The sequence below is a fragment of the Schistocerca americana genome, chromosome X (assembly GCF_021461395.2).
Source record: "Schistocerca americana isolate TAMUIC-IGC-003095 chromosome X, iqSchAmer2.1, whole genome shotgun sequence".
Taxonomy (NCBI): Eukaryota; Metazoa; Arthropoda; class Insecta; order Orthoptera; family Acrididae; genus Schistocerca; species Schistocerca americana.
In genome coordinates this window covers 260366925-260383836 of record NC_060130.1, presented here as the reverse complement: position 1 = coordinate 260383836, position 16912 = coordinate 260366925, and the positions used below count along the sequence as shown (strand labels likewise).

Sequence of the window (16912 nt, the reverse complement as noted above, 5' to 3'; positions counted from 1 at the left end):
GCTGTTCTTAAAAACATCTGTCGTGGAGGCATTAATTATTCTGATTTCCACTTAAATGTGTCCATACTGTAAGGCACTAGGTAATTTATCCTAACAAACAGTGCATCATGTTCAGAGAGAGCATTTGTTACTGGGTAAACGGTATTTTTCTGGCTTTGAGCTTTAAAACCAATTAGGGTCCTACAGTCTTTATCCATCTGTGTTGGAAAGTTAATTACTGGAATCAAATTGTGTGATCCAAATAAAGTTCCCTATTTTTCCTATCAGGATCCTTTAGAAAATGTGCATTGAAGTCACCACAGACCATTAACTGCTTGCTGCTGCCTGACAGATAGCACAGTAAGGAATCCAGATTCCTTATAAATAGTTTAAAATTTCCTTGTGGAAATGAATATAATTCACAGATACACTTCTCTGTATGCTGATCACTACAAAAACTACTTGCCTTAATGTTTTTGAACTTGTGTTCTGTCTTAATATATGTAACAAATCTTCCTTTTCATATATTATTTCTGCATGAGTAAGCTGCTGGAGTTACTGTTTTATACATAATAATAACAAGGAGCATATTAAGAGTATTAGAAAATAGTCTTGCTGCATATAATGTTAATTTATAGCAGTGCACTTTAGTAGTATCTTTACACACCTTGTGATCACATGGTTTCTTTGTCAATGAAAGTCTCTCTATTGTATAACAGATTTGTTTTCGTGATCACTCACACCATCAATCCTCACATAAATCCATATTTTATGATTTTAGTCGCATTTTCCATTTCTTAATAGCTGTACTTTATTTACATGTATCATCTTGACCATGCAAATCTGAAGTGTCCTCCAGTTTCCCCCGTTCGTGTTCTGTGAAAGCCTACACTCATCTACTTTGTCTTATTTGTTGCTGACAGCCACCTTTACCTGTGCACTCTAATATGCATAACAAGAAGTTACAAGCAGAGGATTTGAATGTAATTTTTAAAATATTAAATGTAAATCACACCATTTCACATAGTTTTACACTTCCAATTTTTATCTCTCTTATTCCGTCGTCATTCTATCATTTACAAAATTCAAACGAATAAAGAAATGTGTTGATGAACTGCTATGATAAAAATGTGTCTTTGCTTACAGTATGAACGTTACAACAGCTACTAGTGATAGTTAGCGCTCTAATCGACCTACCGTATGCGGCCGATCACTACACACACTCCCCCCTGCGGGTCCATAGATGACAATAGGCCCGAGGTATTCCTGTCTGTCCTAAGAGGTGACAAAAATGAGTCTCATACGTTTCGGCCTCTATGGGGTGGTCCCCTGTAGGGTTTGACCTCCATTTTTCAAAATTTTCCCAAAGAGTGAGCCAATTGGGGAAGGGCACCTTACACGGTTTATCCTGTCCATTGTCTATAGAGATCTTTAGCCCACTTCCTCGCCGTTGCATTGCAGTCCAGCTCATCCTCCATCTCTTGGGCAAGGAACCTTCCTGAATGTGTTTTCCACCATGCACTGTGCAGTGTCGCTTTCTGCACCAACGATGACCATGGACTTCTTTGCACTTCATATCCAGCATGGCAGCCAGTCCGTTGCGGTGGGGCCACCATGTACCCTGTTGGTTGTAGCCCCCTGACAAAACGGGGATTCCCACCTGTTGCTCCCGCATCGCCTACCTCGGGAGCACTGCCCCACCAACCATCGGGGACACCAGCCCCACTTCTCAGCTGGAGAAGTGCAAGTCTTCTTCGGCTCCTCTCGCCAGGAAGGGATCCCTTGGGTCACTCCCTTCCCAGCTTTCTGCTAGTGGGAAAGATGATGCTGCCAGTGGCCAAAGTGCCCAAAAGTAGCTGGTTGTAGGGTTTCACAATCATCCTGAGTCCCAGAGACTGAATTAGTGAAACCCTCTCAGCCAGAGAGACCCAAGGAGCAGAGAGAAAAGTCCAAAAAGAAGACCTCTATGACCAAGGAAATTGTGGTGGCACCCACACCACCGCTACCTACAAGGTCTGCATCTGGGGAAGAGGTGGAGATGCTCGCATCTGCTGAGGACCTACAGTACTGGCCATAAAAATTGCTACACCACGAAGATGACGTGCTACAGACCCGAAATTCAACTGACAGGAAGAAGGTGCTGTGATACGCAAATGATATGCTTTTCAGAGCATTCACACAAGGTTTGCGCCGGTGGTGACACCTACAACATGCTGACATGAGGAAAGTTTCCAACCAATTTCTCATTCACAAACAGCAGTAGACCGGCGTTGCCTGGTGAAACGTTGTTGTGATGCCTCGTGTAAGGAGGAGAAATGCGTACCATCACTTTTCCGACTTTGATAAAGGTCGGATTGTAGCCTATCGCGCTTGCAGTTTAGCATATTACTACATTGCTGCTCGCGTTGGTCGAGATCCAATGACTGTTAGCAGAATATGGAATCGGTGGGTTCAGGAGTGTAATACGGAACGCCGTGCTGGATCCCAGTGGCCTCGTATCACTAGCAATCGAGAAGACAGGCATCTTATCCGCATGGCAGTAACGGATCATGCAGCCATGTCTCGATCCCTGAGTCAACGGATGGGGACGTTTGCAAGACGACAACCATCTGCATGAACAGTTCGACGACGTTTGCAGCAGCATGGACTATCAGCTCGGAGACCATGACTGCGGTTACCCTTGACGCTGCATCACAGACTGGAGCGCCTGTGAATGTGTACTCAACGACAAACCTTGGTGCACGAATCGCAAAACATCATTTTATCGAATGAATTCAGGATCTGTTTACAGCATCATGATGGTCGCATCCGTGTTTGGCGACATCACGCTGAAAGCACATTGGAAGCGTGTATTCATCGCCATACTGGCGTATCACCCGGCGTGATGGTACAGGCTGCCATTGGTTACACACCTCGGTCACACCTTGTTCGCATTGACGGCACTTTGAACAGTGGATGTTACATCTCAGATGTGTTACGACCCGTGGCTCTACCCTTCATTCGATCCCTGCAAAACCCTACATTTCAGCAGTATAATGCACAACCGCATGTTGCAGGTCCTGTACAGGCCTTTCTGGATACAGAAAATGTTCGACTGCTGCCCTGGCCAGCACATTCTCCAGACCTCTCATCAATTGAAAACATCTGGTCAATTGTGGCCAAGCAACTGGCTCGTCACAATACACCAGTCACTACTCTTGATGAACTGTGGTATTGTGTTGAAGCTGCATTGGCAGCTGTACCTGTACATGCCATCCAAGCTCTGTTTGACTTAATGCCCAGGCATATCAAGGCCGTTATGACGGCCAGAGGTGATTGTTCTGGGTACTGATTTCCCAGTCTCATGATGTCATCCTTCAGTGGAATCACGGTGACTTTTTCCACCGCCTGGCTGAGCTACGGCAACTGTTAAGCTTGACACCTGCTATCTGCATTGCACTTCAGGAAACCTGGTTCCCGGCAGTGCGGATCCCATCCCTCCATGGCTATAAGGGATATTACAGGAACTGTAGCAACTATAATAGTGTGTCAGCTGGAGTTTGCATTTATGTCCTAAACTCAGTCTATAGTGTAACAGTGCCCCTTCAAACCCCTCTTGAAGCAGTGGCCATCAGCATAAGGGCGACACAGGAAATGACTGTCTGCAATGTATATCTTCCTCCAGATGGTGCAATACCCCTGAATGTATTAGCTGCACTGATTAATCAACTCCCTAAACCTTTCCTACTTTTTGGATATTTTAACACCCATAACCCCTTGTGGGGTGGCACCGTACTTAGTGGCCAAGGCAGTGATGTCGAAGCTTTACTGTCTCAGTTCGACCTCTTCCTCGTAAATACTGGGGCCACCACACATTTTATTGTGGCTCATAGTAGTTACTCAGCCATTGATTTATCCATTTGCAGCCTAGGACGTCTCCCATATATCCACTGGAGAGCACATGACGACCTGTGCAGTTGTGACCACTTCCCCATCTTCCTGTCACTGCCCTGGCATCAGGCCAACGGTCACTTATCCAGATAGGTTTTTAAACAAGGTGGACAGGGAAACTTTCACCTCTGCGGGCACCATTGACTCTCCCCCACAGGGTAACATGAGTGTGAAGGTTGAGCAGGTGACTACAACAGTCGTTAATGCAGAGGAAAATGCAATCCCTCGCTCTTTTAGATGCCCCCTTGGTGGTTGACAGAAGTCACTGAGGCAATTAAGGAGCATCAGCGAACTCTACAGCAGCATAAGTGGCACCCTTCCCTGGATCACCTCATAGCCTTTAAGCGGCTCCTTGTCGGCGTTCGCCAGATTATCAAATTACGGATGGAGGAGTGTTGGGAGAGATAAGTCTCATCCATTGGATGCTGTACGTCACTTTCCCAAGTCTGGACGAAGATCAGACGTCTTTTTTTGTACCAGATCCCAACAGGTGTCCCTGGCATTAACATCAATGGTGTGTTGTCAACCGGCGCTGACGCGATTGCTGAGCACTATGCTTGAGGCTCTGCTTCGGCGATCTAACCACCCCCCCCCCCCCCCTTTTTGCACCCTTAAACGGTGGATGGAAAGGAAAGCCTTTTCGTTCGCTACACCCCACAGTGAACCCTATAACGCCCCATTTACATAGTGGGAGCTCCTCAGTGCCCTTGCACATTGCCCTGACACAGCTCCTGGGCCAGATCAGATCCATGGTCAGATGATTAAACATCTCTCATCTGACTACAAGTGACATCTCCTTGTCATCTTCAATCGGATCTGGTGCGTCTCGTCTTTCCATCCCAGTGGTGGGAGAGCACCGTAATTCCGATGCTTAAACTCGGTAAAAACCCGCTTGAAGTGGATAGCTATCGGACCATCAGCCTCACCAATGTTCTTTGTAAGCTCCTGGAGTGTATGGTGTGTCTGTGGTTGTGTTGGCTCCTGGAGTCACGTGGTCTACTGACTCCATGGCAGGGCGGCTTCTGCCAGGGTTGCTCTAACACTGATAATCTTGTGTCCCAAGAGTCTGCCATCCGAACAGCCTTTTCCAGATGCCAGCACCTAGGTGCCGTCTTGTTTGATTTACAAAAAGCATATGACACCACCTGGCAACTTCATATCCTTGCCACATTATACAAGTGTGGTCTCAGAGGCCCACTCCTGTTTTTTTTATCCAAAATTTCCTGTCACTTCATACTTTCCATGTCTAGGTTGATGCCTCCCATAGTTCGCCCCATTTCCAGGAGAGAGGGGTCCTGCAGGGCTCCGTATTGAGTGTATCTCTATTTTTAGTGGCCATTAATGGTGTAGCAGCAGCTGTAGGGCCATCCGTCCCACTGTCTCTGTATGCAGACGACTTCTGAATTTCACACTGTTCCACCAGTATTGGTGTTGCTGAGTGGTGCCTACAGGGCGCCATCCACAAGGTGCAGTCATGGGCTCTAGCCCATGGTTTCCAGTTTTCGGCCGCAAAGTCGTGTATAATGCACTTCTGTTGGTGTTGTATTGTTCATCTGGAACCAGAACTTCACCTTAATGTCGATCCGCTCACTGTAGTGGAGACATATCGATTCTTAGAACTGTTTTTTGACGCCCGATTGACTTGGCTTTCTCACCTCAGTCACCTTAAGCAGAAATGCTGGCAGCACCTCAATGCCCTTCGCTGCCTGAACAACGCCAATTGGGGTGCAGATCGCTGTACGCTACTGCAGCTCTACAGAGCCCTTGTTCAATCCCGCCTTGAGTATGGGAGTCTGGTTTATGGTTCGGCTGCACCCTCAGCATTGCGTTTGCTCGACCCAGTGCACCACTGTGGCGTTTGCCTAGTGACAGATGCTTTTAGGATGAGTCTGGTGAATAGTGTCCTGGTGGAGGCCGGAGTCCCTCCATTGCGGGTTAGGCGTGCACAGTTGCTCTCCAGTTACATTGCATACGTTTGTAGTTCTCTTGCGCATCTGAATTTCGGTCTCCTTTTCCTGCCCGTGGCGGTTCATCTCCTGCATCGGCGGCCCAGGTCAGGGCTTACACTTGCAGTTCGTGTTCAAACCTTTCTGTCTGAACTTCAGTTGTTGCCTTCACCACCTACACTTGAGGTTCATTCACGAACACCTCAGTCGTGTACATCTAGGCTGCAGCTTCGATCCTCGTCACGTACCGGGGCCACGAAGTGGTTTACACCGATGGCTCAATGGCTAATGGTCATGTTGGCTTTGCCTATGGTCACGGAGGACATATAGAGCAGCATTCCTTGCGTGATGGCTGCAGTGTTTTCACTGCAGAGCTGGCGGCCATATCTCGTGCTCTTGAGCACATCCACTCATGCCCAAGTGAGTCATTTATCCTGTGTACTGATTCCTTGAGCAGCCTACAAGCTACTGACCAGTGCTACCCTCATCATCCTTTGGTAGCGACCATCCAGGAGTCCGTCTATGCCCTGGAATGGTCCAGTCATTCAGTGGTGTTTGTCCGGACCCCAGGTAAAGTAGGAATCCCAGGCAATGAATTTGCCGACAGGTTGGCTAAACGGGCTATGCAGAAACCGCTTATGGAGATCGGCTTCTCTGAAACTGACCTGAGCTCAGTATTACGCCGCAAGGTTTTGTGGCTTTGGGAGACAGAATGGCATAACCTCAGTATGCACAGCAAGCTGCGTGCCCTTGAGGAAACTACGAATGTGTGGAAGACCTCTGTGCGTGCCTCTCACAGGGACTCTGTGTTTCTCTGTCGGCTCCGCATTGGCCATACGTGGCTGTCTCATGGTTACCTCCTCCTTCGTGATGACCCACCTCAGTGTCACTGTGGCTCACGAATGACAGTCGTCCATCTCTTGCCGGACTGCTCACTTTCCGCCGCTCTGCAGCGGACTTTTAACCTTCCCAGCACCCTACCTTCAGTGTTGGGCAATAATGCCTCAACAGCAGCTTTAGTTTTACATTTTATTCTTGAGGGTGTGTTTTATCATTTTCTCCAAGTTTTAGCAGATGTCCTTCATCCCTGTGTGTCCTCCACCCTCGTGCCTTCAGGGTGGGGGTTTTAATGTGTTGCAGAGTGGCTGGCTTTTCCTTTTTATCCTCATTGTCAGCCAGCCATGGTAACGTGCTTTTTTGATTTAAGATCTTCTACCTGTTTTGTGCGTCTTTGTGGTTTTCTTGTCCCCTTTTGTCCATTTAAGTGTGTTGACCTTCAGTCGTCATTTCTCCTTTCATGCTGTTTGGTCGTGTCTCATTGTCTTACTCTCACCCTTGTGGCATTGTTTCCTTAGGAACAGTGGACCGATGACCTCATAGTTTGGTCCCTTCCTCACTCTTTTAAACCAATCAACTAGGCCATTCTTTGTGCAGTCTGTTGATTACTGGCTTGCCCAGCATTATTTGTGCCAGGTTTACTTAATTGGTACACTACATGGCTATAACAATTGAAACATGATGTCCTCCCTCTCTCTAAAAAAAAAGAAAAAAAAAAGAAGAAGAAGAAGAAGGAGAAGAAGAAGAAGAAGAAGAAGAAGAAGAAAAGACCTTATAGATGTGTGCTGATAGGATGGATGACCATTGAGGCGAAATGGTCGTTAGTGGTAACCTCAGGTGAACCTGCCACACCGTAGTTTTATAACACCTACATAGGCAGTCAGTGCTCTCTATCTGGGTGGACTGTACAGAACCCAAGCTGTTTGTGGGAATGCGTGTGGATCCCAACTAAGACGAAAGAAATATCTCCATGTTATGGGTGGGTCATTAGCAGTCACCAAAACCCTCTGGAACTGCACCAGGAAATTGAACTTTGATCATTGTTGAAAGGCACAATCTTGTCAGAATGTCTTTGTTGTGGAGTAGAAAAACACGATACCCTCAGCTACCATAAGGCCTTGTAAGTTGTAGGGACGTCATGGACATTGACACTGCTGAACTGAAAAAGTAGTGGGGAATCGGAAGCATAACAGAAGAGAGGAATTTGATGATGTAAGTGAATGGTGAACTGTAGAGAACTGTTGCCTTCACCGTAACATTCAGTTGGCTATCCTAGAACTCATCAAGGTTTTATTTATTATACTAAAAGTAAAACTTTAGGTACCCAATCTAATGTGGTGCTACAAATGCCAATGGTGTGGTAACACCACAGGAAAGACACCTTCAATGCCACGACATTATGTTCAGTGCGAGACTTCTGTCTAAATTGCTCAGATAGTCAGCTGCTAGGAGCAGGCATTGTGTGGTATTTTTAGAAAAAACGAAAATTTAAAAAATTATGTTGGTCATTAAAATTTCCTGTACTGAGAAAGAAATAACATAATACCTTGCAACCTCCTCTGTTCTGCATCTACATACATACTCTGCAGGCCACCTAATGGTGCCTGACAGAGGGTAACTTGTACGAATGTTAGTCATTTTCTTTCCTGTTCCACTTGCAAACAGAGTGAGGGGACAATGACTGTTCATATGCTACCATACGAGTCCTAATTTCTTTTACATTGTCTGTGCAGTCCATATGTGATGCTATGTTGGTGGCAGTAGAGTTGTTCTGCAGTTGGCTGCAGATGCTGATTCTCTAAGTTCTCTCAGTAGTGTTTCGGGAAAAGAATGCCAGCTTTCCTCTGGGGATTACCATGTGGGTTCACGAAGTATCTCTGCAATACTTTCATGTTGATTGAACCTACTGGTAACAAATCTACCGACACGCTTTTGAATTTCTTTGATGTCTTCCTTTAATCCATCCTGATGTGGATCCCAAACACTCCAGCAGTACTCAATAATGGGTCTCACAAGTGTTCTATACACTATTGCCTGCCCCCCCCCCCCCCCCCCTCCCGTTTCCAGGGAAGAGAATGTTTTTATCACTTATATGAATGATATTCCATAACAGAATATTTGTTCGTAACCTATATAAAATCAGGTCACAGATATCAGGATATTTAGACTCAAAACTAAAGAAAATCCACTTCCGAACAACACTGTCTTCCATGCTCATGTGCAGTCAGGTGTCTGCTTATATGAACATGGTCTCCTATATAACGGACTTGTAAGAACTTTACAGTTAGTTGACTAGTTTTTGAAGCGATCGTCTCTGAAGCTGGGTGTTTTGCATTGAAATGCAATTTTGGCATTATTTTTGAATAGACTCATCATTGATTTTGAAGGATATTATTGCGTTTTACTTAACAACGTGTACACATTTTATGGAAGCTTTAATGCTGCTTGGAAGTCCATGTTCAAAAGAAATGGACTTGGCTGTCTTTTAATCTAGGTACCTTAAATATCCTGTTAAATCATTCTGTCTTATCAATTGGTATGAGCCTCTTATGGTGGCTGTGAACCAGCACGCAATTAAGTTTTGCCATTTCATTTTTTTTCCCCCTCCCTTTTTGTCATCTCTGCCTTTTGTGGTGCTACAATAAATGCAGAACACCATGTATTAAGAGATACAGTCTAAGTGTGTGTATTTTTAAACAGTGGAGACATTGGGCCATAGTGTGTAGATGGAGGGTGGCGGGGAGGGGAGAGAGAGAGAGAGAGAGAGAGAGAGAGAGAGAGAGAGAGAGAGAGAGAGAGAGAGATTGTCTACATCTGACAAAGGACTTAGTATTTTAGCTTACAGTGTCAAACAGTCTTCTTTCAGTGTGCCTGTTTGCCACCAAGCACCTCCCATATGTGGTGAGTAGTAATCTATCTTTTTGATATGTATTTATCAGTTCCCTTAATGCTACTATAGAGTTTCTTATTGGAACACATCAAAAACTGAGCAGTTGTTGTGGTGAAAAACTACTATAACAACCTTAACTGTTTGCTTTCCAATTTTTTAATAAAAGAAGGAAGACTGACTAGTGATACCATTATTCAATATGTGTGGGCCATTTAAACATAATACTTTCTTCTTATTGCAGGAAATGGAAGTTGGATCCAAATGATAGTCGGCGTGCTATGGCTAAATTGTACAATGCTGCAGAGCAGTGCAAACACATTTTGTCCACAATGAGTACAGCTCATTGTTTTATTGAGTCTTTGTGTGAAGGAACAGACTTTAGCTACAATGTTACAAGAGCACGATTTGAAAATTTGATTAGTGCAGCTGTGAAAATGTGCACTGCCCCCATAGAAGAGGCATTGAGCCAAGCAGGTATCGATTGCAGAGACATAAACAAGGTGAGTCATCTGGTAGAGTTACTACCATTTTACAACATTACCCTTTCTCCATCCCTTCCCCAGTCCCTCATACCCTTCCATGCCCCCAACCCTCCCTTTTACCATTCCCTTTTCCACTGTGTAACAATTCTGAGTCAGGTGTTTCTTCTTGTGATAATTCTCGTGTTCTATTTCTTATTTTTTTTTTTTTTTTTTTAATTTTGTTATACTGTATTGCTCTTCTGTGTCAGTGATTCAAGGCTATGACCATAGCATCATACTTTCAGGTGAATTTTCAAGCTCTATGTCTACATATGTACTCGGCAAGCCATCTTATGGTGCATGACAGAAGGTACCTTGTACCAACACTAATCATTTCCTTTCCTGTCCACTTGCAAATAGAGCAAGGGAAAAAGCAACTGTCTACGTGCCTCCATATGAACTGTAATATCTCTTATCTTATTGTCATGGTCCTTAAGCAAAATGTACTACATTGATGGCAGTAGAATCATTCTTCAGTCAGCAGCAAATGCTGATTCTCTGACTTTTCTCAATAGTATTTCACAAAAAAAATGTGGTCTTCCCTCCAGGGATTTCCATTTCAGTTCACGAAGCACCTTAGTAATAATCATTTGTTGATCGAACCTACTGGTAACAAACCAAGCAGCCTGCCTGTGAATTGCTTCGATGCTTCCTTTTATGCGACCTGGTGGGGATCCCAAACACTCGAGCAGTACTTAAGAATGGGTTGTACTAGTATTCTATACTTCGTCTCCTTTATGGATGAAGCACACATTCCACTCGATATTAGGCAAGTGTACTAGTTTCTTTGGCTCTTCATTGTATGTCACAGATGCAAGGGGGTGGTGGTGGTGGTGGTGGTGGTGGTGGTGGTGGTGGTGGTGGTGGTGGTGGTGGTGATCACCACGGTGCAGAATTTGCAGCTATGAAAAATTATATGTAAATTGAAGGGGGATAACTGCTGTCAGCTGCCGCAGGACGTTAAGTGGAATTGGTGGCGATGAGCGAAAATGTGTACTGGACCGAGACTCAAATCTGGGCTCTCCTGCATACTAGACAGGTGCAGTAACCAATGAACCATCCGGGACACAGTGTGAAATTTAAACTTCTGTGATTTCTCCAAATAAATGTAGGCAAATACCAGAACGGTTCCCTTGAAAAGGATGTGGGCGATTTCGTTCCCGATACCTGCATACACTGAGCTCGTACTCTCACTTCCTTGTCATTGGTGGGCTATAAGACCCTAATCTTCACTTCTTCTTTTATTTACCATGAGTATTGCTGTCTAGTGTATACCAGCAGCAAGTGCAAGGCAAATAAATGAGAATATTAGTTCATATGTCTTAGCTGCTTCAGTTCAATTGTCAAGATTTTCAGCTCTGATTAGTCTGTTGCAAGCTGTGCTGCTGTATGTAAGAAAGCAAAATGAGTGAACTCTGGAAGCACTCAGTATTTTTAGATATGTTGGTCACAGAATATGGGAAGTAGGCAGAACTTAAGAGCTCTTTTTTTTTTTATAGTGCATTTTGCCTGGTCTCAAGTTGATTATGGTTGTGTGATGTGTCAGTATGCTCCGTCATTCTAGATGAAAACCTGTGAAGCAGTCAATCATGCGGAAATAGTGTTAGCCACCAAACCTTTTATGATCAGCTCCACTGTGTGCTCTGAGGCTAGCAAACCACCTCTTGTAATTGCATAGCAGCTCATCATGGTGTGAGAAGATTATAAAGTTTCCTCAGTGCAGAAGACACAGGCACACCATATCGTCGGTCACCCATTGACAGAAAAACACACTGAATAACAATTTGTGAGCACGTATCGAGCCTTTGGAATACATAGAAGTCAGGGGAAGCTCATGGAGGCCAGACAGATTGAACTTTAAAAAGGTAAGTAGGTTATTAGTAAATGTTACTACATGCGACATAAGAGGGTGAACCTTCCATCTACTAGCCACAATTACAAGAATTGTGCAATTGAACATCTCACAGACAAAGTTGTAATTGCCGCATGTGCCTTTAGAGTTGTTACCAATGCAGAATGTAAAATTTATTAATCAAACTCTAGAACCTGACCTAATCCATTCCCTGGAATGATTTATTGCTGTGCAGGAAGGGGTCATTTCAGCCAAGCACTTAATGCAACACGTAGAGCATTTCAGAGAAGGATGACGACACATTACAATGATTGTGAGTGCTGCAGTACCAAGTGCTACAGTGGCTCTGACTCTGGTGCGTGTAGCTTTTATTCTTTTGAGGTGGAGAGCCAGTCATCAGCATAAACCACAAATACTCCAGGTTTTAGTAGACTAGATCCATAGAGCATAAGAGAGAGTGAGAGTATAACTTTGTCGTGTGAATGTAGAGTAGGTGTAAATTTAGGATTAAGAGAAAAGGAAGCACTGGGACAAGCCATGAAGGTTTAAATTGCCAGAAGTGAAAACAAGTTCAAAAAGAAGACTTCTAAGCAACTAGCAATAAGCAGCTTAGTAAGAAAGATTTGATGCTGTATCTAACACGTCAGCAACTTGCTAGTTGTTTTGGGTATAAAATTTATTTGTAATTTGTACAAACAAGTAGTGTGATATGAAAATGGTGCGTCTTGTTCGTGTGTGTGTGTGTGTGTGTGTGTGTGTGTGTGTGTGTGTGTGTGTGTGTGTGTGTGTGTGTGTGTGTGTGTGTGTGTGTGTGAGGGGGGGGGCGCTTGTAAAGTAGTATAACACAATATAGTTAGCCTTACTCAAATTCAAAGAAGCCATCGAGGCAACTATTTAATATCGGAAGAATTTTTTAATTAATATTGTGTTTAACTTTTCTTGCAATATAAGACACACAGATAAATAACATTTACACTACCAGAAAAAACTTTAATAATGAATGTAAAGTACATTCTTTTTGAAGCATGCAGAAATTTTTTAGATCTTCATTAATTTGTCAGGTCCTTTCTCCCCTAAATTATTTCTTAATTTTGACCAAACAAGCCAGTAGGTGGAGAAGATCCTCTCAATGGATGCAGTGCTAGCAGGGCAAGAAAAGGGGCCTAATAAAGTAATTGTAAGAATGGGTTACATTTTCAATAAGTTGATAATAGGAATTTTAATTGAACTATCGTCAATGTGAAAAATAGAAAAAACAATAAAACCCACAAAAACTAAATTTGACCCACTGGGTTGGATTTTTTTTTTTAAATACCCATGTTTATCTCAACTCTCATGTATGGCCATATTAGAGTAAATCTGAGCAGTGCATTGCCACAGCTATGAAAGCAGGCGAGCACGGGATGTTGTCACTGTAATAATTCAACAAGGCCAGTGCAGTGTTTTGATGTAGGTTAGCTTGTTGAAACAGTGAACTCAGCAGTACTGCATATACTAATGCAGCAAAGGGCAAGGCAGTTGTCCAAACTGACAGTGGCAGTGGATTTTTTGGATACGTGACTGATAGTGCTGCATATGCATGAATGAATGGTGCACTGCTATTGACAATAAGTACAAGTAATTTTTGTAATGGATTTATTCTTAGTCTTGCAGCCGAATTGGGGCGACAGGGTTTTGCCAAATGAGGATACCACGTGGACCTGCCAATAAAAAGTCACTGGTTTGAGGCCACAGATGGACAACAGCTCTATACACTAAGTCCCTCCCCACAATTAGTCCCAATTTGCAGTGGACTACACCAGGCCATCTCCAGTAGCATGGCTGACCACTGCTCAGAGTGCAGCAGGTATCCACACTAGGCATCTTCACATGGTAGGCATCCCCTACTGTGACTCAGCTGGGTGTCAGCCGGGGCCACACAGCATCCTCAAGAACATGCTGCAAACGCTCGGGGCAAAAGCCGCATCAGTATTGTGTGGAATGTGAGCAGCCAGCACAGTGGAATTCAGTGGCCAGCTGGCCACTGATAGTCTATCGAGCAGCTGAGATGCCTCAATGTAAGAACTTGTTAGATTTGCAGCTGCCTTTCCCTGGAACCTCTCGGGCTCCCACCTCGCCTCCGTCGCCTGTTTGCACCGTGCTGGCTCGTAGCCACTCCACCCTGCACCAGGGAACACTGTAGTTAGCACACTGGATTCATATTCAGAAGGACCAGAATTCAAATCGACATCGAGCCATTCACATTTAGGGTTGTCATAGTCCCTCCCTCTCCCCCTCTGAAATAGATATAGCATTTGCTGGGATTGTTCGTTACAGAAAAGCTTGTCCTATTTCCTTCCTCATTTTGATCATATCTGTGCTTGTGTTCTCTCTCTCTAATTACAATGAACGGTACATTGCAATCTATTATCTTCCTTTTCCTTTCTTTGTGGTTTTTGAGGAGGACAATGAGTGCTATTGCATCAGTTGTCACTTTGATTCCATACTAAACTGCAAGCACAAGGTTTCATTTCATATCAGTGTGATTCAAAGGAAGAATTACACAGTAATTAAATTTCCAGAGATTTCCATGAATTTTGCCTTTAAGCAGGCAAAATATCTGCTTGCCATCTTCTTCCAGCGCAATGATGTGGAGCACATTTGGTAATGCACAATTCATCAGTTGTCATTTATAGAGTCTACTTTTCACAAATTTTTAATCCTGAAAGTGGTTCTTCATGTCAGAAGGTGACACTGGCATTGACAGTCAGTCTGTCACTCCCTTGCCATTCCTAAAGCAGTTGACCTGATCTTAAACATATTTTATGTTGGCATCTTCCATACTGTTGCTGTTTTCCCCAATCTGTAAGACATGGTGTATACGACCCGGGACAACCGGGAGATCTGGGAAAAACCCGGGAATTTGTTCATCCGGGAGAAAACCAAGAAAAACCAGGGAATTTTTTAGAATGCTGGAAATTTTTCGTTGTTTTAGTTTCCAGTTAAATTTGTGTAACTTTGACTGGTAAGAACCAATACTCTAACAAAGGATATTAGTGTATCCCGCTACTCCAGAATAATACTGCAGCATTAAAACATGAACGAGAGAAAAAAATGAAAATAAAACTTAAATTGCAAAGGAAATGCGCCATATAAATTAACACAGTGCACGTACAAGCGTCTGTCAACAGCAAAATGTGTTAAAGGCTGTAGGAAGACTATGCAATGCTTCATAACAACGAATTGCCTGCGATGAGTGTGGCGTCACAACTGTTTAAATTTGATTCATTTAAGCAGTTACGAGCGGGCTCATCCACACGCATATGAGTAATACCTTCTCCCGCTTCTGGCTACAGAAATGTTGCTGTTGGCTGTGCAAGCAGCAGTAGCAGCAACCAGCCACATGGGGTACCTGGAAAAATTTTACTGGCGCGCCCAAGCTGCCACATTCACGCGTGCGCAGCAGTCCTGGATCTAGTGGAGGGGGGGGCGGCAAACAGTTGTATCTGAACCGGGCAACAATTGCGGGGGGAGAGGGCAGATTCATATTCTTGAGGGGGAAAAAACCTTCTTTTACAAAGCACCTAGCATCCGGCGCACGTCGGTCTGTCGATTGTTCATATGATTTTGAAATGCACCTCTGCTGGTTTTTGGACATTTTTGAACACATTCTAAGTTGATTTTTGAATGCGTGCATAGTGTACATGATATCTCTGCCAGGGGAATCCTCATCACATCTAGACATGAACTTTCCTCCAGACAAAACGGGACGGGGCTATACGAGCTGAGCGGAATAAAGCCGAACCGGTGAATGCCAACTACTGCTTGTTTATGTGGTTGATTTGGTTTGCAAATGTTCAGCGTTGTTATAATTACTAGCGAAATCCATAGATTCAGATTACCAGAGTTGAAATAAATGACTAACAGGAATAACAGGTAAGAAAGTTTATGTATTACCTTCTCGGTGTATCCAAGAAAGTGAATTTTGACGGAAAATTTTTGGCCACATCACTACATTAGACAGGGCCAGTTGTAGTCACGAGCTAGCAGCTGCTTAAGTTCCATTCTGGGAGTAGTGCGGAAAATGCATTGTACGAACACATACTAACACCTAACCGTAGAATAATCGCTGGATATTAAACCAGTGATTGTGGCAGGGTTAGTAAAGTTAAACGGAGAATGAGTTTGACAGTAGTAGGAATAGTTACAGAGTTAGTGATGACAAGATCGTTTGTTAGTACGAGGAAGGAGAAGAAATGGGGACATCACACAAATTATGGAAGAATATGACGATTCCAAATTCATACAAAAATTTTATTCTCATGCATGAAACTGGAGCATATGAATGAAATTTGAAACTAGTTCCTAACATAAAGCTTTTTGATTGTAGTAGGAAAATAGATATTTTGTGCTGCTACTTCGTGAATTATATTGCTGTAATATAAAAATGATCATTATGGCCAAAACAGTCTTCCTTATTTAGTGTGTGTTACAATTGCTGCAGTATTGGAATGGCCTATTTCGTTTTATCCAGGAAACAGTGACAAAACAGATGTAGTTAGATTGAGAAACCACACCATTCTTGGGTACTATTTGTATTAACAGCTTTTTCAGTATTAGACGACATTTCGATTTATCATGTAGCAAAATGTTTGACAAACTTTGATGAGGTAATAGCTCTTTCGCAGAAAGGAAAGCACACCATGTAAAGCTGTAGCAAGATTAGAGAGAAAAATCACTAGGACCTAAGGATTGAAGAAATGTGTACTGTCTTGCATGTCTCTTGTCTTTACTGGTTTTAGGTATCCTATATTTAATTTTATGTCACACAGAAGAGCAAGTTATTAGCTAATAGGTAATAAAGAATCCTGATTTTGTGAAGAGTTCTTGTTCTCCTGGTAACAAATAATCCCATCCAGTATTAATTGCATGTTTTTTAAAAATGAGAGGGGCAGAATGTCAAACCGGCTGACTGGGA

The 16912-nt window shown here is 43.5% G+C and overlaps 1 protein-coding gene across 1 annotated transcript in view; it reads left to right on the top strand.

Moving 5' to 3' along the window:
* Nucleotides 1-16912, top strand: part of LOC124555319 (heat shock 70 kDa protein 14-like) — a 164589-nt gene that overhangs the window by 118173 nt on the left and 29504 nt on the right. The window contains exon 6 of the mRNA XM_047129198.1: nucleotides 9824-10082. Coding sequence (XP_046985154.1) covers nucleotides 9824-10082 — 259 coding nt within the window. The remainder of the gene's footprint in view (nucleotides 1-9823; nucleotides 10083-16912) is intronic.